The 22,688-nt window shown below is 38.0% G+C and overlaps 1 protein-coding gene across 2 annotated transcripts in view; it reads right to left on the bottom strand.

The window, feature by feature from the left end:
* The window catches only part of ttc28 (tetratricopeptide repeat domain 28), a 327,199-nt gene that overhangs the window by 295,821 nt on the left and 8,690 nt on the right, over positions 1-22,688 (bottom strand). For both annotated transcript variants that reach the window (XM_082158597.1, XM_082158598.1), the window contains exon 2: positions 12,170-12,457. In XM_082158597.1, coding sequence (XP_082014723.1) covers positions 12,170-12,457 — 288 coding nt within the window. The remainder of the gene's footprint in view (positions 1-12,169; positions 12,458-22,688) is intronic.

The raw sequence follows: 22,688 nt of genomic DNA, 5'->3' as shown, positions 1-22,688 counted from the left end.
TTTTCATGGTAATGACATGGCCTTTCTGTAATAATAAAATTACAGTATTAAAAAATATTAAATATTTATTTAATACTTAAAGCCAAAAATCACAATGTGGCTTAAAGGAGAACTCCGGTCAATTTTAACATTGAGCTCATTTTTTTGTAAATTTGGAGTGCTGTCAGTACAGAGAACAAAGACCAAAAACCGGTGTTGCCTACACCGTGTTATCCTCTTTTTAAAATGTGCACCCTGTTGACTTCAATGGGGCATGTTTTAAATCTGCTTTTAGCCTCTTAACATCCTTGATGTGTCATTACAAGTGCACAGCCATTGTGAGGGATTCCTTCAGAGTGAACGCGGTGAATCTGACTGCAGTAGATATGAAAGATATGAATAAAAATGAAGTTAATTCAGCCAGCGCACATACCTGTATTTTCTTCCTGTTTTCGGTCGAAGTCCACAGTAGTCGATTGTCGAGTTCACGCGCATAGGTTTAGTATCTATGATCACGCGCGTGAACTCGACAATCGACTACTGTGGACTTCGACCGAAAACAGGAAGAAAATACAGGTATTCATATCTTTCATATCTACTGCAGTCAGATTCACCGCGTTCACTCTGAAGGAATCCCTCACAATGGCTGGGCACTTGTAATGACACATCAAGGATGTTTAGAGGCTAAAAGCAGATTTAAAACGTGCCCCATTGAAGTCAACAGGGTGCAAATTTTAAAAAGAGGATAACACGGTGTAGGCAACACCGGTTTTTGTCGTTGTTCTCTGTACTGACAGCACTCCAAATTTACAAAAAAATTAGCTCAATGTTAAAATTGACTGGAGTTCTCCTTTAATGCAATGATTAATCCCACCACGGTCAATCATCTGAAGGTCTGTTCTTAGCATCTACTGTATATATCTTCAGATTCGTGCCTTTAGTGTGTAATGTTGCTGTTTGAGCATAAACAACATATGCAAAGTTACAACGCTCAAAGTTCAAAGCAAAGGGAGAGATTTGCTTTTATAGAAATCACTTTTTAAGGATTACAACAAACGGCTGGTAGAGACTACACCACATTCCTCCTGGGTTAGTGACCCGCCCCCGGAACACGATTTATAGATTATCAAGACAGAATATGCTAATCAGTGACTAGAAGATAACTACACATAAGCTTCATAAACTCATCAACTAACCATTCAGAAATGTCCTGTTGCTTCTGCATGTTGTCACTTCTTCTTGAGTCTCTCCATCATTGTCTGACTCCGGTCTGAACAGAAAAGGCTAAAAGTTTTTGAAATTTTCAGTGCATGTCTGTGTGAGGTAAAAGGACACAAACTCTTGAAGCTCCGCCCTCTGTGCCGGGAGCAGCAGCTCATTTGCATTTAAAGGAACAGACACAGAATGGTGCGTTTTTACTCACCCTCAAAAAGTGACAATTTTAACATGTTATATAAAAATATCTGTGGGGTATTTTGAGCTAAAACTTCACATACACACTCTGGGGACATCAGAGACTTATTTTACATCTTGTGAAAGGGGAATTATACCACCCCTTTAAGATAAGCCAGTCAATTTAGCGACTAGTTTCTAAAATATGTTTTGCACATCCCTCTTCAGTATGACCTGAATTTAAATGGCCCACTGTATATCATAACTAGATCTCTGGAGATTTGAGGTCGTGTGTTTCTAATGCAGCAAATGTCATGCTTGCGTGTCATTAACGTGGAGCCCACTTTTCAACGCGCTTCCCTGAGGAGAAGATTACGGTGTGGTCTGAATATTGCTTTATAAGAACAGGGTGCCAGAGACGTCAAGAGAAGCTCGAGCAGTGCATCATGGGAAAACGGCCCTGTGGTCTGTTGCTTTTGCATCAAGAGTGGAGAAGAGAAGGTCTAAAGATCTTCCCAGACTCACAACAACGAATCAAGACTTTCGAGAGGGACATTTCGAGTGCATAAGGCACTTCGAATTCAAAACACAAGACATGTTCGTTCTGTTCACGCTAATACTGTGACCCGAATGGAATTTCCTTCATATAAAAGACCAGACAACTTCTTGAGTTTCACGACATGATGATTTTCGATTGAAGCGCTGAAGCAGAAAGCCCTAGACTAGCTAGTATTTATAAAAAGCCATACATTACAGAGATTTTACCATGATTCAGGAGGTTTTTAAACACTAAGAACTCACTTTAACAGCTATAAAATAACTTCTATGTTTGCTTAACATTATAGGCCTGGACGATATAACTAAAGATCTATATTTTTCCAAATACTTTGGTAAAACTTTACAATAAGGTTCAAAAACTAACAATGACAAATACTTCTGAAGCATTTATTAATCTTAGTTATGTCAAATGCAGGTCTATTTGTTTGCACTTAATGCACAGATCGACTTTGACGTACAGTATCAGACTTTTAAGTGAGTATAAGCTGAACGAAACCTCCAGCGTTTTGAGCACCAGTCAGTGGAAGCATCACTGACTAATTGAAACACATCTGATTGGTCATTGCATTCGGCGCTCAAAGGACATGTCTGTGATTGGCTACAATGCTCAACGCTGTTAAACATGATGTAAATAGAAAGGCTGTGTCCGAAATCGCATACTTTCTTGAGTACTTATTACTTATTAAAATGACTTATTCTCTTGAGTACTTACTCTCATACTATGAGTACTTATTTTGAACAAGTCATTTAACTTTTTAACTTTTAACTTTATTGTACCCAGAGGGAAATTCTTTTCCATAGCACTGCACTTAACACACACAACATAACCAATATAATACAAATAGACATAATACAGAATTTTTTTTAAAAAATTACTTCACAGACGCTAAAAAAAGTATTTCTATATAGTTTGTGTGTAATATAAATGTAATCTGAACGTACTGCATTTGCCATGTTGTCATTATCATGTGACCTACCAGCATCAGTTGCATTGTTTCAGTGCCATTCACAAATCCTCTCCTGAGGCATCATGGGATAGTAAAGTGTCCTTCGTATTCACACTTCAGAATCTCGCCAGAGGAAGTAGTAGTTCATCCGGGTACTTTTTGCCTACTGTTTTATGAGTACTGAGTACTATTTTTACGCCTACTATATAGTAGGGAAGTACGCGATTTCGGATGCACCCTAAGTTTGCTGCACACATCCTGAAATGTGAAGACATTGATCGCCCCCTGGTGGCTGGCTGCAGTATAGGTCATAAACCCCACCCTCTCCACATAATCGAATGGGATGCGAGCCATACTAAAAAATCTAATTACACTTCAAAGATGGTTTCAGTCATTTTACACAGTTCTAAACATCATGGGTGTAACGGGGTGTAACGTCATGATTGACAGCTGTGTGGCTCCATCGCTCGTATCACTACTGCGCAAACTCGGGCTCCAAACAACGTAAATGGCACAAGATGTCAACAGCCATTTCTTCTACAACAATGACTTCATTTTTCTACAGTGGAAAGAAGTGGAGACACATCGTGCTTTTTTTTTTACAGTCCTTTTACAGACTGCTGTTCCCTAAGCGCCACCTACTGACAGAGCGTGTATTTGATTTTTCATTCAGTCCGTTTGCTGTTTTTGTTTTGTGCAGGTGTGTTTAATGTAGCATCATTTCACAAATCTGAAGTCAGACTATGCAGTTTTTGCTTTAAATCTTGATACAATCTAATTTAAATAAAAAAACAACTGCTCTTGCTTCATGTGCGAAGCATCTTTGTTTGGCTAGTGATTAAAATGCAGTAGATGCCTCTAATTTCAAATGGCTACAGATATTTCCAGTGGCCTGTAGGAAAGCAAATAAACAACAACAAAAATGCATTAAGATCGAAACCGGCCATGAAAAACCACGATCGGTGCATCTCAAAACTGCCTTTGAAAGCAGCGTCTATCAGCCGTCACAGTCGTAAGACAAAAAAGGGGAGTAAAACTGGCTGAAACTTTTAACATGATCACGATATACACAATATTCCCAAATTGTATATGATATTGTGGTGCGATCGCTGATATCAGATGTCTCGCCCAGCCAGCATCTGAACTAGCATTGCATGACTTATTTATCAAAGCATCCTTACAAGATCCCTCAGAGCTTAAAAACAGGTGAGCGGCGTCATCCCGCTGCGCATTGATCTTAAAATTGCAAGTCATTGCATGCTTCGAATTTGCATTCATACACCAGTTCATGCATAATCCCTCAGTCTGTGTTTGAACAACACGGTCCACGCCGTCTGTCTTTGATCAGCGCCAGTCCCGCGAAGGGAACGGACGGAATCAGATTTAAGAAATAAAGACAGACAGGGCGAATCTGCATGAATTATCGGCGCTTTGAAGTCGCAGCGCCCGCGCCCCCCTCCCCCCCCCGGAGCATCAGCCAGGTGTGAGACTTTCGCAGTGTTCGCGTACCTGCAGGTTTAAGAGCTCGAAAACTACAGCCTAGCAACCAAGCAGAATGAAACAGCGCCTGGGAGTTTTTTTTATTTTTTTATAAAAGCTATTCAAAGGGATAACTCGCGGGGAATGCGGGAAAAAAATTTGTCTAGACGTCCCTCTCAGAAAATCGCTTTCAGCCCGAAACGCTCCATCTAAATGACAAAGAGATAAAAAAGCTGCCATTTAAAAGGATAAAGGCTAAAAACAACGGCGAGCGACTGCAAGGCTGTTTTTGTGTCGCTGGCGCACATGTTTGGAGGCACAGCGCTGCTCCCACAGTTTTCTCCTTCCCATGGGCCCTCTAAAGGGGCAGAACACGGTTGTTGTGCCAACATGGACATCTATGCGAGGCTGGGAGGAGGAGGAGGAGGCGGCGGCGCTGACAGAAGTAAATAGCCTTCTCAGAGCGACCGCAGTTATTGAGCTTTAATTAAAGGTGACCTCAGCTCGCGACCCCGCCGGGATGAACCAGCAGGAGTATTGCTGTGACCCTGTCCTGCACGTCACCTCCATGAATCTTCACTCCACTGCGCTGCGCTCCGGCAGGCCATTACCAGACGAGCACTCGGGGACTGAGCCTGGGCAATATGTGAAATATACAGCAGTGGCCAGAAGGGATTTGTTTTTAACGACCCTATGAGTTTGATTCAATCATCAAAAATATGAGGAACTTTTTTTTTTTTATTTAAATTATTTAAATATGAGGGAAGAACAAAACACTGCAATTGGTTAAGGTATTTATGTGGCAAAAAAACAGCTACAGGTTTTATTTTACCATGCAAAAACATGCATAGAAAAATAAAAAGCTCATACTGACTACAACATAATCCGTTATTAATATTTCATTGGTTCTCTCTTGTTCATTTTAATTTCTTTGTATGACAGCTGATCAAAAATGATGCGTCACAATTTGTCATGTTTCATTGAATTATTATCACAAATAAAACAATAGACTTCAAGCACAACTGCGCAATATGCTTACAAAATCTATAACAAATTTTTTGTAATATTTAAATAAAGGATTGAAGTTGTCAATTTTCCGAGGCCGGAAGTCACTTTTGGCCACTACTATGTATTAACACATTTTCAACATTAATTTGTTGCTAATACAAAATGTACTAATATTTTGAGTTTTTTTATTTGGCCAATTTTTCCTGAAGATTTCACCAATAGGCCATTATGATTCATTGCCACGAATCAATTCTTTCAATTAATGGGTTTCAACGATACATTCGCTTCATCACTCAAATGTTCATTTAGTAATTTGCATGACTGGAAATGTTCAAGTAAAAATATAATGCAGGAATATATTGCTATTTATTACTAACTACTGTTATATTGATGCCTAGTAAATAATTTATTGAAAAAAGTATTAAATATCCTTGTTATTATTATTATTCACTGAAGATTAAAAAGATGTATGACAAAATATTATTAAATATAACAGTAATAATAAAATGTTATTAATTATATAATAAAATAAATATAATATAATTTAAAATATAATATAAATATAATATATATACACTAAATTAATATTGAATATAATTGAATACAATATAATACTATATACATAATTATATATACATACATATTATATATATTATATATATATATATATATATATAATATGTGTGTGTATATAATTATGTATATATGTATATAACAATTATTATATACGTATTAATGGTAACACTTTATTTTACAGTGTCCTTGTTACATGTTACATGTACTTACCATAGTAATAACAGTAAATTATGCAAAATTACATGCAACTAACCCTCAACCAAATCCTAATCCTACCCTAACCCTATAGTAAGTGCATGCAGTTGCTTAATATTACGCAGTACTTATATATATCATTACACTGTAACAATCACACCTTAAAATAAAGTGTAACCGTATTAATTTACAAGGCTGAAAAATATGAATATAGAGTTGTTATAGTCATTCCCGCCGAGCTCTGCCACCATATCATCTTATCATGAGAGGTAAACTCAAAACACTGAATCTGCATCTCCGCAAGCACAAACACTTGAAACGACACACAAATACAGATAAAAACACTGATGTCTCAAGTCTTTCCGCGTCCTCGAGCTCTGGCAGGAGAACGCTGATGAAGCGACACTCGTCTGCGTTCATTTGCCTTCTCTTCACATTCATCACCCGCCGTGGCCTCTCAGAAAGGGTTGAGTGTGTGTGAGTGTGTGACGGAGAGCAAAAACATCAACACAAGGACTTACAAACAGTTTATCATTCTGTTGCATGGCTGTCAGGTGTGAAGGACTGGCTCATTGAACAAGTTTCCTCACAAAAAGGGACATTTTAATGTCTATTATGTCTCTTTTCCTTACATATAAGAGAGATTCGGAGCTGTAAACACAAGCCCAGAATTATTACAGATTACAAAAGCAAACACTTGAAAACATCTGAATGCCTTTCAATAGATCAAGTGTCTGGATCTGCGCACAAACGCGGAAAAATCTGTTCTGATTGTCTTTATTTTTTGCTCAATGACTTAATCAACTGGTGCCGCGATACTTTTAATCTTCATTTTCAACACTACATCTGTTGTTTTTGTTTTCCATTTCAAACCATACACACATCAATTTCGTTCTTGTAAAGTGTCTCACTTTAAAATACGACACATGCTTTGACATTTTATATCTAACGCAGTGTCGTTCAGATGTTTTTAAATGTCTGAAGTGCACAAATATGTGCAGTCTTCAAACACACTGAAAAAAATCTCCTTGATATCTATATTGTCTAACCTAGACAGCGATGAGATTAAATAGAGAGCAAATTATGATTCTGCCAAAGTCTCCCGTGTATCAGATTCCTCTTTAGGGTTTCAATCTGTTCTTAGATTTACTAATAAAACAAATTCTGCTATCAAAAGTCAGAGATCTCAATTTTACCTATAAAACTTTTCTCAACAAATTTGATCAAGACTTAATTATCGAGACAAAGGCTTATAATTCATCAATCAGACTTTGGTTTTTGCATGGATTATATAAAACTGACTATAAAATTGCATAAACTAACATTAAAATGTTTGGGCTCGGTAAAAGAGTTTATGTTTTTGAAAGAAGTCTCTCCTGCTCATCAAGGCTTCATTTATTGTGCAAAAAATACAGTAAAAACAGTAATATTGTGAAATATTATTACAATTTAAAAGAACTATTTTCCATGTGAATATACAGTAAAGTGTAATTTATTCCTGTGATCAAAGCTGAATTTTCAGCATCATTACTCCAGTCTTCAGTGTCACATGATCCTTCAGAAATCATTCTAATAATGATGATTTGATGCTCAAGAATCATTTATGATTATTATCAACAGTTCATATTTTTGTGAAAACCTTGATACATTTTTTTTTTAAGGATTATTTGATGAATAGAAAGTTTAAAAGAACAGCATGTATGCGAAATAGAAATCTTTGTATAGCAAAACATTTTACTCTATATGAACAATGTAGATTGTTAGATTTTTTTTTTTTAAAGAAGCATCTGAGACAAAGTTTATACTCCATTAAGTCCCTGAAAGAGAAACTATAAGAATTTTTTTTCCTTCTAGGGAAAGTCATAACTTCATATTTGTTTGTTTATTTGCGTTTTTATGAGACTTGATTTGGCAGAAAAGCTCTGCAAACGAGTAAAGGGGCAAAACTGCAGCGTTTCAGGCCTGTGAAGTCTGTGGATTTCTGCTGTTATTGTCCTCGCAGCTCAAGCTTGCTGGCGAACTCCTTCAGGATTTCCACAACAAAACATCAGCTCGGCCCCACACCCACAACTTCCTCCCATTCTGTTCCAAAAGGAAGAACGGGTCTCTGCGATACGGCCCGCTCGTTCCCACAAACCTTCCTCGGAGAGAGATCTCGGACCCGAGCTCGGCACTTGTGGCGCTGGTTAGTTCAAACACTCGCCCGTCTCTCAGAAAGCTGATCATAAAGAAAACAATTTCACACATTTTGGTTTAGTAAAAAGGAACCCATAGTTCTGTTCTCTTCTCTGAGCCAAACGAGAAAGTCCCGCCTTTCTGTCTCCGCACAGCCAATGAAAAGTCAGCGCGCAGAAGACGGGCATCTGTGCATGCCGAGGTTAACGTTTGGGTTTTGCCACATGTGCTTTGGGCCGGGGAGGAGAGGATTTTGTGTGGTCAGAGCGAGACCAAACCGATGTACCACTCAAGCCTGAGCAAAAGCCTTTTACTCTCGGCTTCCACAGTTTATGAATGAGAAAAAGGATAATTTCAATATGCTCAGTATTCTCATGTCTGCATGATTACAAAATACTTACGACTAGAGCGGTTTAGATTGCATACATATGTGTGGGCCGTCCAGCTCAACAAAGGGATATTTTAAACATTACTTTTCATAAAAAGCAACTTATACACAATTTTTTGCAGCACAAACTTAAAGGGTAACTCGCGCCAAAATTGAACCTGGGCTCTTTTTGTTAATCTACCCGAGTCAAACTTTCGTGTAAAAGCATAATTAGAATGGAAACGCCTATTTTAAGATTGACCGTATTTTCGTTTTAGGTCAAATTGCCTTTTGAATGGGAGTGAATGGGGCACTTCTATGATAGCATCAAAATCACTATTTTTAAAACACTTAGAAGGCTCGACACAACATGAAACTTTGCTGGAAGTATCACCAGAGGCTCTACACATGAACTCCAGCATTGACTACATTGTTTGTGTGCAGAAAGTTTACTATAAGAAAGGTTTTGTACGACTCACTTTATCAGTTTGTGTTTCCGGTGGCTGGAATTTTGTCAGTCAAAAGTAGTCGATCTCCGAATGCAACGTAATGAACCGACTCCATATGAGGAAATGTCAATTTATATGGAAACAAGCTTTAGGAGCTTTCCATCTTTACTCTCCTCATGTTACGTTGCATTCGGAGATCGACTACTTTGGACTGACAAAATTCCAGCCACCGGAAACACAAACTGATAAAGTGAGTCGTACAAAACCTTTCTTATAGTAAACTTTCTGCACACAAACAATGTAGTCAATGCTGGAGTTCATGTGTAGAGCCGCTGGTGATACTTCCAGCACAGTTTCATGATGTGTCGAGCCTTCTTAGTGTTTTAAAGATAGCGATTTTGATGCTATCATAGAAGTGCCCCATTCACTCCCATTCAAAAGGCATTTTGACCTAAAACGAAAATACGGTCAATCTTAAAAGTGGCGTTTCCATTCTAATTATGCTTTTACACGAAAGTTTGACTCGGGTAGATTAACTAAAAGAGCCTAGGTTCAATTTTGGCGAGAGTTACCCTTTAAGAAAGGGTCATCAGATATGAGGAGGATTTCAACAACTCTACAGTTACTATGTCAAACCTGCTTAAGATTGAAGCTGCAACGTTTTTGTATTAGCAAAACCGAACCATTGGGCTACACACATCCAATACCAGTATGAGACATCAGGACTTAAACCACTACATACACTTCCACTTAATCCACGTTCAAAAGTCTGGGGTCGGTGAGATATTCTCTTCTGCTCACCAAAGCTGCATTTATTTGATCATTAATACAGTAAAAAACGGTAATATTGTAGAATGTTATTACAATTTGAAATATCTATGTGAATATATTGTAAAATGTATTTTATTCCTGTGATCAAAGCTGAATTTTCAGCATCATTACTCCAGTCTTCAGTGTCACATGATCCTTCAGAAATCATTCTAATATGATGATTTGATGCTCAAGAAACATTTATGATTATCAATGTTGAAAACAGTTGTGCTGATTCAGATTTTTGTGGAAAGCCTTGACTTTTTTTAGGATTCTATGATGAATAGAAAGTAAAAAAAGAGCATTTATTTGAAATAGAAATCATTAGAAATGTCTTTGATGTGACTTTAATCAAATGCGTCCTCGCTGAATAAAAGTATTATTTTATTTTAAAAAACAGTGACCCCAAACTTTTGAAAAATTATCTAACAACTTACAAAAAGACACAAAAATTTAAATGATGGGAAATAATATATAATTCGCCCTAATTCTAATTGCTGAAATGAATCAAAAACATATTTTTTCACGATATGCACTCAAGCTCACAAAAGAATAACAAAAAAAAGAAGAAACTAACTCACCAATGCTAATAAAACACCCAAATATCAGCCAATTAACCAGCAATGACTGAAGAATGTAACAAACACAGGTGATCAATTAAAAACTGGAATTAAAAAGTAATGATCCAGAACCACAACTCGTTACATAAAGCTAGTAAATAAAATCAGACATGCGTGTTTTGTGGCAACTACATCACTGAATCCATCTAATTAAACTCTCACTATAATTATTTCCTTTAATACTGTATGCTTGTCGCTGTAAGAGCGCATGTAGAACGGATAAGCCTGTGAAATGGAGTTGTTTGCTAGTAAGTCCATCACAGCGAGCTCTTTCCCGATGCCAAGAGCACACGAGCTCCTGCCGCAAGGCCACGACTGAGATCATTTTTCAGACGCTGACTTCGCTGTGATGTTCTGCTGTGAGTGTCTGTTAACATCACAGCTGAGAAACGTTAAGCAAAGAGGCAATTTGGCAAAATCTCAAGCTCTCTGCTTGCTTTACCTGCAATGAATGCTAAAGAAACAAACACACAAATAAAGCACGGGCGATCTCTTCTTCTCTGAGATGAGGAATAAAACAGTTCACTGCAAAAAAAAACAAAGTATTTTTGTCTTGTTTTCTAGTACAGATATCTAAACATTCTTAAATCAAGATACATTTACTTGAAAAATGTAAAAAGTGAGTATGCATAATACAAGAAAAAATATATAAAGATAATTTTTCTGACCCCACTTGCATATATTTTAAGCAAAAATTAAAGTTAAATTATCTGCAACAGAAGTTGCGATAGTCTTTTATTCCGTATTGTATCGTATATCCAACTAAAAAGGTTTCTGGAACGAGAACAAATGTGGGCGGGGCTTGATTTTATCTGTGAGGAATTGATTGAATGGTTGTGGTTTGCCATTGGTAGATCTCATGTGAGTGACAGGTTGCCCCGCCCTCATCATCAGAGAAGAGAAGAGAGGATATTTTGATTAAAGATTATGAGGGATATGAATAAAAAAAAATGACCGTTTATAATAACTAAATGCAATATTCCATACAAAAATTTGAAAAAGTCAATTTCATTGTGACTTAAAGTCCCCCTGTAGTCAATAATTGTATCCCTTTAAACTCATCTTTGATCACCAAAATGACATATTTAAATGTTTTTTCCTTGATGAAATGTCTTCATGCCTTAAAATATCTTGAATGTAACTCGACACCCTCGCCTCATTTAGTATACGCGGTTCTGAATATGCAAATGAGCCCCGCCTCCACTCACTCCCTCAGCTCAGAGATCCACTGGTTGACGATCACACGTTGATCTGATTGGTTACAAGGTAGTTTGTGACGTCAGAAACACCAGCGATTTCAAAGCGTGTTTTTGAGACTGTCTTTGGTTCACTGCAGTTTTAAGGATGAAATACTCAGCAATGCTGTCGTGTGTCGACTTATGAATTTACACATGGTTTGTCTTAAAGCATATTAAAAACACCACATAGACACATACACAACATTAAACGCTTGATTTACACCACAGGGGGACTTTAAAGAATCTGTACTGGAAAACAAGACAAAATTCTCAGTAAGAAAATACAACAACAGTGTATAAAGCACATGCCGACTGAAGAACAACAGCGGAGCGTCTATGGAACGTTAATGATATGCAGCCCCGCCCACAAACTCACCTTGGGCCACTTAGGGTTGAGGAGGCGGGCTTTGACGGCGTCGTCCAGGGCGGTCTGGTACTGGCCCAGTTTGAGGTGGGCGGCTGAGCGGTTGCTGTAAAGGATGCAGTTCTGTGGATCGGCACGCAGAGCTTCACCGTACAGCTTCACGGCCGTCTGGAAGTCTCCCAGCTGGCAGGACTCGTTGCTTTGCCGAACCTTCTCCATGAACTCTGCCTTAGTGAGTCCCGGGCCCTCGGATGCAGCGTGAACGGCCCTGCCCAGCGCTCGCGGTCCAAACAGACCAAACTGACCAGGAAGAACACACATCAGAGAGATGCATTAGAGGATTTAGAGGAAGCTTTTTTAAAAATAAATTAATACTTTTATGCAGCAAGAAGGCTTTCAATCCAATATTTTTATTGCTTCTGACACTTCATTTTTTTTATATCATGAGATTTTTTTTCCAAATGCTTTCAACAACAAAAAAATCCAATCCAATCCAATCTAAAATGAGAGGATTTATTTTAGATCATTAAAGCTTTTTTTAAATAAAGTAATACTGTTATGCAGCAAGAAGGCTTTAAATACCCATTTAAAATATTTCAAAATCCTTAAAGTATAGACTATTTTCATAATTGATGATAATAAGAAATGTTTCTTCAAATCAACATATTAGAATGATTTCTGAAGGATCATGTGACTCTGAAGACTGGAGTAATGATGCTGAAAATTCAGCTTTGATCACAGGAATAAATTACAGTTTAATCATTTATTATAATTATTTTATTTTTAATTGTAAAAATAAAACTTTTATTTGAAACTGTAATAATATTTCACAATTTGACTATTTTTATTGTCTGTTTGATCAAATAAAAGCAGCATTGGTGAGTAGAAGAGACTTTTTTCAAAAACATTTAAAAAATCTTACCACCTCCAAAATTATTATTTGAGTTATTTACATAAAGTCTTAAAGGTACAGCAGCAAAAACAGTTTTATTTTTGTTTAAAACATGTCAGAGAAAGGGTGATAAACTGCTTTTGGTGCATCTTGATTAACATTATAAGTGGACTTGAGTGCGAAAAGAACAAAACATGACCCAGTTCATGAAAAGAGATGTTGACTCGTGCTCAGTTCAGTTGTGTTCAACATGTAGCAAAGCAGATTTGCAGGGTTTTAGGATTATATTGGCAGGGTTAAGCACAAATGATCGCAGGAGAAACCTTTCTTCTTAATCTCCTTCAGAGTACTAAGGAAAAAACACAAAGCTCAAATGTACAACTCTTATGAAAGGCTCTACGAACAGAATGTCACCATAGCAAACACTATGACAGAAATACTAGATCAGTGTTTCCGAACCACATTAGTGTGCTGTGAGAGGTTTTTCTTTACTCAAGAAACACTATGGGCCCTATTTTAATGATCTAAGTGCATGGTCTAAAGCGCACAGCGCAAGTGCACTTAGGACTGTATCCGAATCCACTTTTGCTAGTTTAAAAGTGCTCTAAGCGATTGTTGGGTGACGTCACTTCTTGTTGTCAAACAAAACGGAGGCAAGCTCGACCCTCCCTCCTCCTCATCCCGTCCCCTCCCCCTCCCTTCGGTCCTTCCTGAAACAGAAACGAAAACTTTTCCAATGTAAATTCGGGACTTCGCACGTTCCTTCTCCTTTTCCCTCTTCTTTGCTATTTGTTCATCGGAACGTCGTCTCTTTGGTCGTGTGTCGGCCGTATCAAAATTCAAGAGAATAGAATTCTAACGTTAGCCGTTGTCGTTGTCGTTGTCTAGGACATCTCTCCCCTAGCTAACTTCTTTCTTCATGCTTCTCTCTCCTCTACTCCCCACACCCCCCTTCATGTGCACGCGCACTAACCCCCCACCCCCCACCCCCAAATCATTCTTGTCGTTATTGGCTGGAACACTGTTTGTTATGTTTCGTGGTCCAGGCTGGGCCAGTTTGTTTTTGTTGCCGTTTGTGGAGCCTGGGCTGTCTACAGAGACATAACACGCGTTTTTTTTTTTTTTACAGTGTGTTCAGGGGACAGGCAGATAGCGGATAGTGAGGAGATGTTTGCTGGATGTGACAAAAAGAATGTTTCGGCCTAAAAAACGTGTGACATTGCTTAGAGCACCTTTAACGACGGGGAAATTGGTCGGCGCGCCCAGTGCATGGTCTAAAAGGGTTGTCCCTATTCTCTTAATGAGTAATGGGTGTGTTTTGGTTGTAACGTGCAATAAACCAATCAGAGTCTCATTTCCCATTCCCTTTAAAAGCCAATTGCGCTCGCGCCATGGCGGATTCGCTATTTATTTACATGGCGGAATTTGCAAGCAGAAAGACTGAACGCGTCTCTAGCGAGGAAACAGATCTGCTTGTGCACGAGGTTAAAGTGCGCGAGCAGACCATCTACAGGACAAAGTGTACGTGCGTTGTGGACCCGCCTATAGGCGCATATTACTACAAATGCATTTGCTATTTAAAAAACGTGTCGGAGGACGTGAAAATGATAACTGCGTCAGGCTGAAACTAGCAGAACACACTTGGTCGCGCCTGGCGCTGCATTGCACCGAGTGTATGATAGAGCCCTATGTCTATAAAGGCTAATGTTTTTTGTATTTATAGAGCGGATAACATTAGGTTGAAAACCAGCAGTTAGAATATTCGTTTAACTGTAACTGAGCCAAAAGAACGGTAGATCCCAGTCTGTGGGGCCGTTTCTCCTCTCCCGGTGACTTTGAGTCGGATATCTTCAAGGTAACCAGGGCAAATATCCGAGCACACTAATATCTGAATGTAGGTTAAGTAATTAGTTGGACCAAAGCCTGTGTGCCAAGCAGAGTCTATAGGGTTAGATGATATTGGTGAGAAAAAAATGACTTTGTGATATTTCTGCGATATACCCTATCATTCAAAAGTCTGGGGTCAGTTCTAGAGATGCACCGATATAAAACATTGTCCGATACCGATAACCGATAATTCTTTATATTTGAAAGCCGATAACCGCATAACGCTTCATTTTTTTATATCATGAGATTTTGTCCAAATGCATTCAACAAGAAAAACTGAGGGCACGCATAGCTACAATAAACTTTATAACCTGTAAGTTGATGAAAATGCAATGCACTGACGGACGTTCCAGTGATGGACAAAATATCTCTGAAATTCGTTGGTCAAAAACCTCCTATCTCCATCTGAGCTTGGTTTCCTTAAATGTTAATATTAATGACACATGCACGTGTCTGACCATATATAAATCCACAATACCAACTTTGATGAGACCGTGTTTGATAAAAAAAAAAAAAAATCTATTATAAGACCTTATTATTGTGTTCCTACCTGACTAAAGCTAGAGTGTGACATTAAATGTGATTACTACTTTTAATATATCCAGTTTTAATATACCATTTGAAGCAATGCCTGTTTGTGCAATTTGGTTATTTTAGTGCTTAGTGGTGTGCCGTGGGATATTTTTCTTATCAAAACTGTGCCGTCAAAAAAAAAAAAAAAAAAAAAAAAAAGTTGGGAAACACTGTATAATACAAATTAACTGATGCCTGAATATGCCTGATAAAAAAATATGCCTGATATATGATATGATGGCTGATACTACAAATTTCAATTCAATTGTCAATGCATTTGTAGTGCTTATCACAATATACATATTGTTCCAAAGTATTGTTCCAAGATATTTATGTAGATGAGGAGGAAACCATGAGAGGAACCAAAACTGTTCTCGATACATGCATGCACAAATAAATGTTATTTTGAGGAAATGTAATCCACTACTGTTCAAAAGTGTGCGGTCAGTGAGATTTTTTTATGTTTTTAAAAGAAGTCTCTTCAAGGCTGCATTTATTTTATAAAAAAAAATACAGGAAAAAAAAAACTGTAATATTGTGAAATATTTTTTACAAATAAAATAATTATAATAAATGATTAAAATTGAATTTATTCCTGTGATCAAAGCTGTGATTTTCAGCATCATTACTCCAGTCTTCAGTGTCACATGATCGTTCAGAAATCACCTAAACATTAGTCGACAAGAAGAGGCTTAGATTCGAATATTTGCATTATATTTTTAATTTATATTGATAAATGCTAATGAACTGATATGGTCATGATTGTAAATGTGCAAGAGAGACGCCTCGGATAGGTGAGCACAGCCAACAGCATTGATAAATGTCTAATAACTCAATATTTTAATAATTCAAATAACTCCAAAGAAGAACTTGATGGAATATGGGTCAAAATGGTTCATGACAGTTTATTGAGCTAAAGCTATTTATTGCAAAATAATATCACATTCCGTTATATTGTGCATCAGGCCGCACTCATTGTTTTGGCTGTGAGGTCGATTCCTCTGGGAGACACACACCAGTGGCTCTCTGCTGACTTTAGAGAATTCAGGAAATTTATGACTAGCCACCTAAGAGCTTCACATCTGGAGAATTCCCAAGAGCGACAGGGAAAAACAGGGAGGGGATGGAGACGGAGAGAAAAAGCAAGAGAGACAGAGAGAGAGAGAGAGGGAGAGAAAGTAAAACGGCAGGCGAAGAAAGCAACTCCAGCCTGTAATCTCACGCACAGGCCACACCCCTCTTCCCTTCTGCAGGAATTCTGGGATAGCACAGTGGGATAATTACTTCCAGAGAGGCCAAAAGGAAGAGCCGGAGCACTAGAACGACAGCATGAGTGAAGGAGAGGAACGAAAATGGACAGGAAGACACGCAGCGCATCAGTGGGAAGAAAACAGTGAGAGTGGCAAGGAAATTAATTTTTGTACAAATTTACTAAATTAAGAAGCAAAACAGCTGAACGTCACAGAGAAATACAGAGACAAATATTTATTCAGCGCTCTATGATAAACTCTAAAGCAAGAAAATACTTTCATAAAGAGACACAACTTTCTTCAGTGTGTAATGTTGCTGTTTGAGCATGAAAAAGCTCTGCAAAGTTACTCAGCACAAAGTTATTCTCTATATCAGTGTCAGTGTTTCCGAACTCCCTGAAACGCCTTCATTGTAGTCTTGAGTTTCTTCCGGGAACGAACACGTCACAATATTCCTCATTTAAATCATTAATACACAGAATAAAGGGGCGGGGCCTGGTTGAGTTAGTTAGTAGTGTGTTAAACTGGCGGTTATGGTAAGGGGCGGGACATTTCCCAAACACACTCAAAGCGCTCGACCAATCACAACACACTGCTCCAGCCGACCAATCAGAGCACAGTGTGCTTTTCAGAAGGAGGGGCTTCATAGAGACCGGAACTAAACAGAGCGTTACTGACAGACTGGGAAGAGAGGAGCCGCAACAATGGAGAATATGAGGAAAATAATGGGTTTTGATCAGCATGAAAACTTATAGTAGACTTTGAAAAAGGGTATAGGTCCCCTTTTAAAGTCAACATGAAATCAAAATTGACCCTATTTACTTTATTAGTGCATATTACTAGTCTTGTGGTGAACAATTAATCCGTGCAAGTTAATACACAGAAGAAAAAAAAAAAGGTTTTCCGTGGTAATCTTTCATCAAAATCTGAAAAGTTACTTCCGGTCTGGAATGGCGTTCCTTCCCTGATGACGTCAGTTTGACGGCTTGGGTTGAAAACACTTAAACCAAACCGTTAGTCTGCTTATGAGCGAGAGATGGAGAGGAGGAGCACTAAAGTAAAACCCTGCCCTCTGGTCAATATTCCGTTTCACTTGGAAAAACGTCACAACACTGGAGAAAAGTCGTTTGCAACTTCCGGTTCACGGGGACTTTAAGGGTGCTTTCACACCTGCCTCATTTAGTTCAGTTGAATCGCACTAGAGTTCGTGAATGCAGCAATCGCACTCGGGTGCGCACCAAAAGCGGACCAAACAAGCGGTATGTTTTCAAACGAACTCTAGAGCGGTTCGTTTGTGGTGAGAACGTGATCCGACCTCGAACAGAACCAATCGCCAAAGAACTGCACATTTTTGGACTAAACCAGCTGCCGTAGTCATGAGTCACTGTTAAGCAACATCAGAGAATGTCTAATAAGGGGAGAAGTTCCACTCTCAGTAAACTTCCGGCTTCTGAACTGGTTGCAGTTCCACTCTGGTTCCATATGAGGGCGCTCACAGGACGAGTGCAGAATGAATGGAGGTCTATGGCGCTATACGCCTCAAAATCCACTTTTCTCAGGATATCCTTTTTTGTCTAGTAATTTGAATATTGTATTCAAAAGGAGATGCAAAGAAATTACACAGTGCTGGGTGTTAGATTTTTTAGAGTCACTTATTTGCTTTAAAAGTCTTTTAAAATGTCAATGACGTCATACACATCGTACGACCAGAGATACTGCTTTACGGCAATCCTTCAGTCACTCTGGTGCTTTCGCGCTCTGCACTTTCTTTTCTCTCGAGGCATCGACAACACAGCTGACACAGGTAAATACACAACACAGCCGACACAGGTAAACACACAACACAGCCGACACAGGTAAACACACAACACAGCTGACACAGGCAAACACACAACACCCCCAGTGATCGCCCCCAGTGGAACTCTGGTGGAACTACAACCAAAATTCGGACTTAATAGGGAGTGGCCAGGCTCTCCGTAGACGGGCTCTGGCAACATTAATGCACGCCTCCTGCTGAAGTGTCTTGCCATGCGCCTTCGATGCATCCAGTGCATTAAAACATTATTTTCAATCCGCATCCTCGCTTCATTCTCCAATGTTATTGTTTGCCTAAAGTGGTGTAGACAAACTATATAATAAACTATGACCAGGGATACAATCAGCACACGCAGTCGTCTATCCATAGTAAAAAGTGTCGTGTTGTCTGCTGGATTTTCCTTCTTTGTTTACTTCCGGGAGTTCTGTTGGAATTTTCCCGCACGTTAATTAATCTAAGTGCAGTTATGGAAATGCGTTCAAGATACATCTGGCCAACGAGTGATGTGGATGTCGTCACGTGACTGCATTTTGGTTCGTTCCGGACCAGAGCGATCAGTGTGGTGTGAAAAGGAACCAAAACGCCTGAACAATGCTACAAAGTATAATTTTTCGCCCTTGGTACGGACCAAATGAACCGAACTACAGATGTGAAAGCACCCTAAGGCATAATTTACATGCCTATGTAATAAGTAGTCAAAAACATTATGCTTCCTTTCAAAATACCTTCTTTTAGCCAAATCTAAGGCAGTATCACATATATCCTTCATCCTATCCTTAAAACAACTTCAATCCCAGAACGCCCTGCAATTAAGCTCAATGAAAACATGAATCTAGGATGTCAAACACTGTTGATGTTGATTCCAAATTTTGGTAACACTTTAGTTTAGGGTCCAATTCTCACTATTAACTGCTTATTATCATGCAAATTACTTGGATATTGGCTGTTTATTAGTACTTATAAAGCACATATTAATGTCTTATCCTGCATGATCATATTCTGCATCCCTTAATCCACCCAATATCTAAACTTAACAACTACCTTAATAACTAAGCAGTAATTAGGAGTTTATTGAGGCAAAAGTCATAGTTAATACACTGAAAAAACATATTCGTTGAATAAAAAAATAAAAAAATTCGTAAGAGGTTGCATTCAATTGATTTTATCTACATTTAAACAAATGCATTAAGTTGAACTTAATCAATTTTAGTTCAACTTGATGCATTTGTTTAAATTTAGATCAAATCAATTGAATGCAACCACTTACGATTCAAATTTTTTATTAAATTCAACGAATAATTTTTTTCAGTGTAGTTAGTTAATAGTGAGAATTGGACCCTACTCTAAAGTGTGACCCAAATTTCATTCAATACTGGAAAGTAATGATAAAAAAAAAACGTAATATATAACCCAATACTGTGTGTGCCGTGTATTTAAGTTTACTAGAATATAATGTTGTTATCTTAGTAACACATTCACAACAAACTGGAATCAATTATGAGTCGAGTCAAGTGTGTGGCACACATTATGAAGTGAACTCTGATTTTCACATGATGGACAAAAAAAATGGATAGAAATAGCCTTACAATAAAACCAATACACCATAGAAATGACCATAGCAGCGACTTTAACGCCGAAAAACATATATATTATACAGTGATGCGATCCGTGTTGCAATTTTGATCCTGTGTGCCTTACTTTGTGGAAAATAGTGCATGTTTTATATATAATATACAGTATGTTTTATTGATATATAAATATAAAAACATTATTGCTTTAAAATAGTCACACAATGACACCACTTTCAACATTAAAGGGATATTTCAGATGAATGTGTATTTAAATTGGGTCATTTATGTAGTAGAAATGTGAAATTATTTTAGAAGTTGGTGCCTTCTAGACTGAGAAATCCAGAAAATGTATTTTTGGCTCATGTGGATGAAAGACAACAACTCCCAGAATGCACTTGCTTCGCTGTCGTACAAGGCCACTCCCAAGCCACGCCTACCGGTTACAGAGGGCAGTATCGGGAGAAATGATACAGCTAGGCTACTAGTGACTCGAAACTGAAGAGACGGCGTTTTATCGTGAGATCCCCCTATGGGCGGGTTGAAGACATGCGGAACGAGCTCCTCCTACTGGCTGGAGTCTCTCGCCTCTGGACAAAAAAGCCTCTGATGACGATAAATGACGATTTTTGCACACAATACAGAAATTTCTCGTCTCAGGGGGACATGAGGGAGGGAAACACGGGCATTCGAGAATACTACCGGGTTTCTACTGATACAAAGCTTAATGCTAATCGGTGATAAATGTTTTGCACTATGATTGTCATTTTTAACATTTAGTTCCCTGGTGTGGTTTGAACTTGCTTAATTGTTTTTAAGCTTCAGGAAAGTCTGTTAAAACCTACCTCCACCCCATCCAGGGCCAGACACAGATAACAGCGTTAGGCGTATTTATGTTGGCCGCGGTCTATATGGCAGATAATGACAGCCTTGGTGGAGGTCACTCTGAACAGACAAATGTGTCCGCACCAGCGCAGAGATGGAGCCGGTGGTCATCTTCATCTTCAGCTGAGACAACAGACCTCACAATGCTGATCAGCACCAGAACACGTAACATATGGAACACATGTTCAACTCCAACTTCATTCAACAGGCCAAAAATAACAGCTGTAAACTGACCACACACATAATAATGGAGTCATGCTCCAGTCCTCAGTGATCTCCGGACACAGACTAATTCCATTAGTGTCTTGAGCGACTTGATTGATTATCATTGAGTCTAAACGGCCAGAAAATATCAAGACGGCACCAAATCTGAGCTCATGTTGGTCACAACCCAAACCAGAACTGTCAAATAATAACAATCTTGAATGTCCAAGCTGCAAAAATGTCTTATTTTAAACTTTCTGACATGAAACAAATATTAAACCACATGACCTCCCACATTTACACATCAGTGTAGCCGATTTGGTGTTCAGAAATTAAGTAAAAAGTATGATAAAATCTATTTTTATTTACACTATTATTGAAAAGTTTGGGATCAGTATGTTTTTTTTAACGCTCTCTGCTCTTCTGCTCACCAAGGCTGCATTACTTTGATAAAAAATACAGAAGGAAAAAAAACCAGTAATAGTGTAAAATGAACGGTTTTCTGTGTGAATACATTTTAAAAATGTCATTTATTCCTGTGATCAAAGCTGAATTTTCAGCATCATTACTCCAGTCTTCAGTGTCACATGATCCTTCAGAAATCATTCTGATGATTTGCTGCTCAAGAAACATTTCTGATTATTATCAATGTTGAAAACTATGGAAGCTTGTTTCCGCCACAAAATAAAACATTTTAAAAGATAATTGGGACTTTTATCTCACAATTGCGAGTTTACATCTCGCAATTCTGACTTTATTTCTCCGAATTGCGAGATATGAAGTCAGAATTGCGTGAAATAAAGTCGCAATTGTGTCTTATAAAGTCAGAATATCACGCAATTCTGACTTTATAACACATAATTGTGAGTTTATATCTCGCAATTCTGACATCTTTTCTCATAATTGTGAGATATAAACAATTGTGAGATATAAACTCATAATTGTGAGATATAAACTCATAATAATATGGATATAAAGTCCAATTCTAAGGGAAAAAAGACTGACTTTTTTTAGTTTTTGTTTTTTACCTCAGAATAGTTTATATCTCACAATTCTGACTTTATAACACGCAATTGCCACTTTATATCATGCAATTCTGACTTTACATCTCCCAATTGCGACTTTATTTCTCAGAATTGCGACTTTATATCTCGCAATTGCGAGAAAAAAAGTCAGAATTGTGAGATAAAAAGTCGCAATTATTATTATTTATTTACTATTCAGTGGCGGAAACAAGCTTCCATAGAAAACACTTTTGATGTTTCAGATTTTTAGTATAGGATTAATTTCTTAAAAAAAAAAAAACCAATCAATGATTCTAAACTTTTGAATGGTGTAAGAAAAGGTTCTAAACAGAACCTTAAAGGGTTCTGCAGGCGCTTCATAGAACCTTTTAGGTTTCCATCGTGGGATCATTTTATGGAATAAAATGAATTACACAGCTCGTAAACAGACT

Source organism: Leuciscus leuciscus (assembly GCF_965113295.1).
Source record: "Leuciscus leuciscus genome assembly, chromosome: 24".
Taxonomy (NCBI): Eukaryota; Metazoa; Chordata; class Actinopteri; order Cypriniformes; family Leuciscidae; genus Leuciscus; species Leuciscus leuciscus.
The sequence above is the reverse complement of the archived record's forward strand: the minus strand, read 5'-3'. Positions and strand labels throughout refer to the sequence as shown.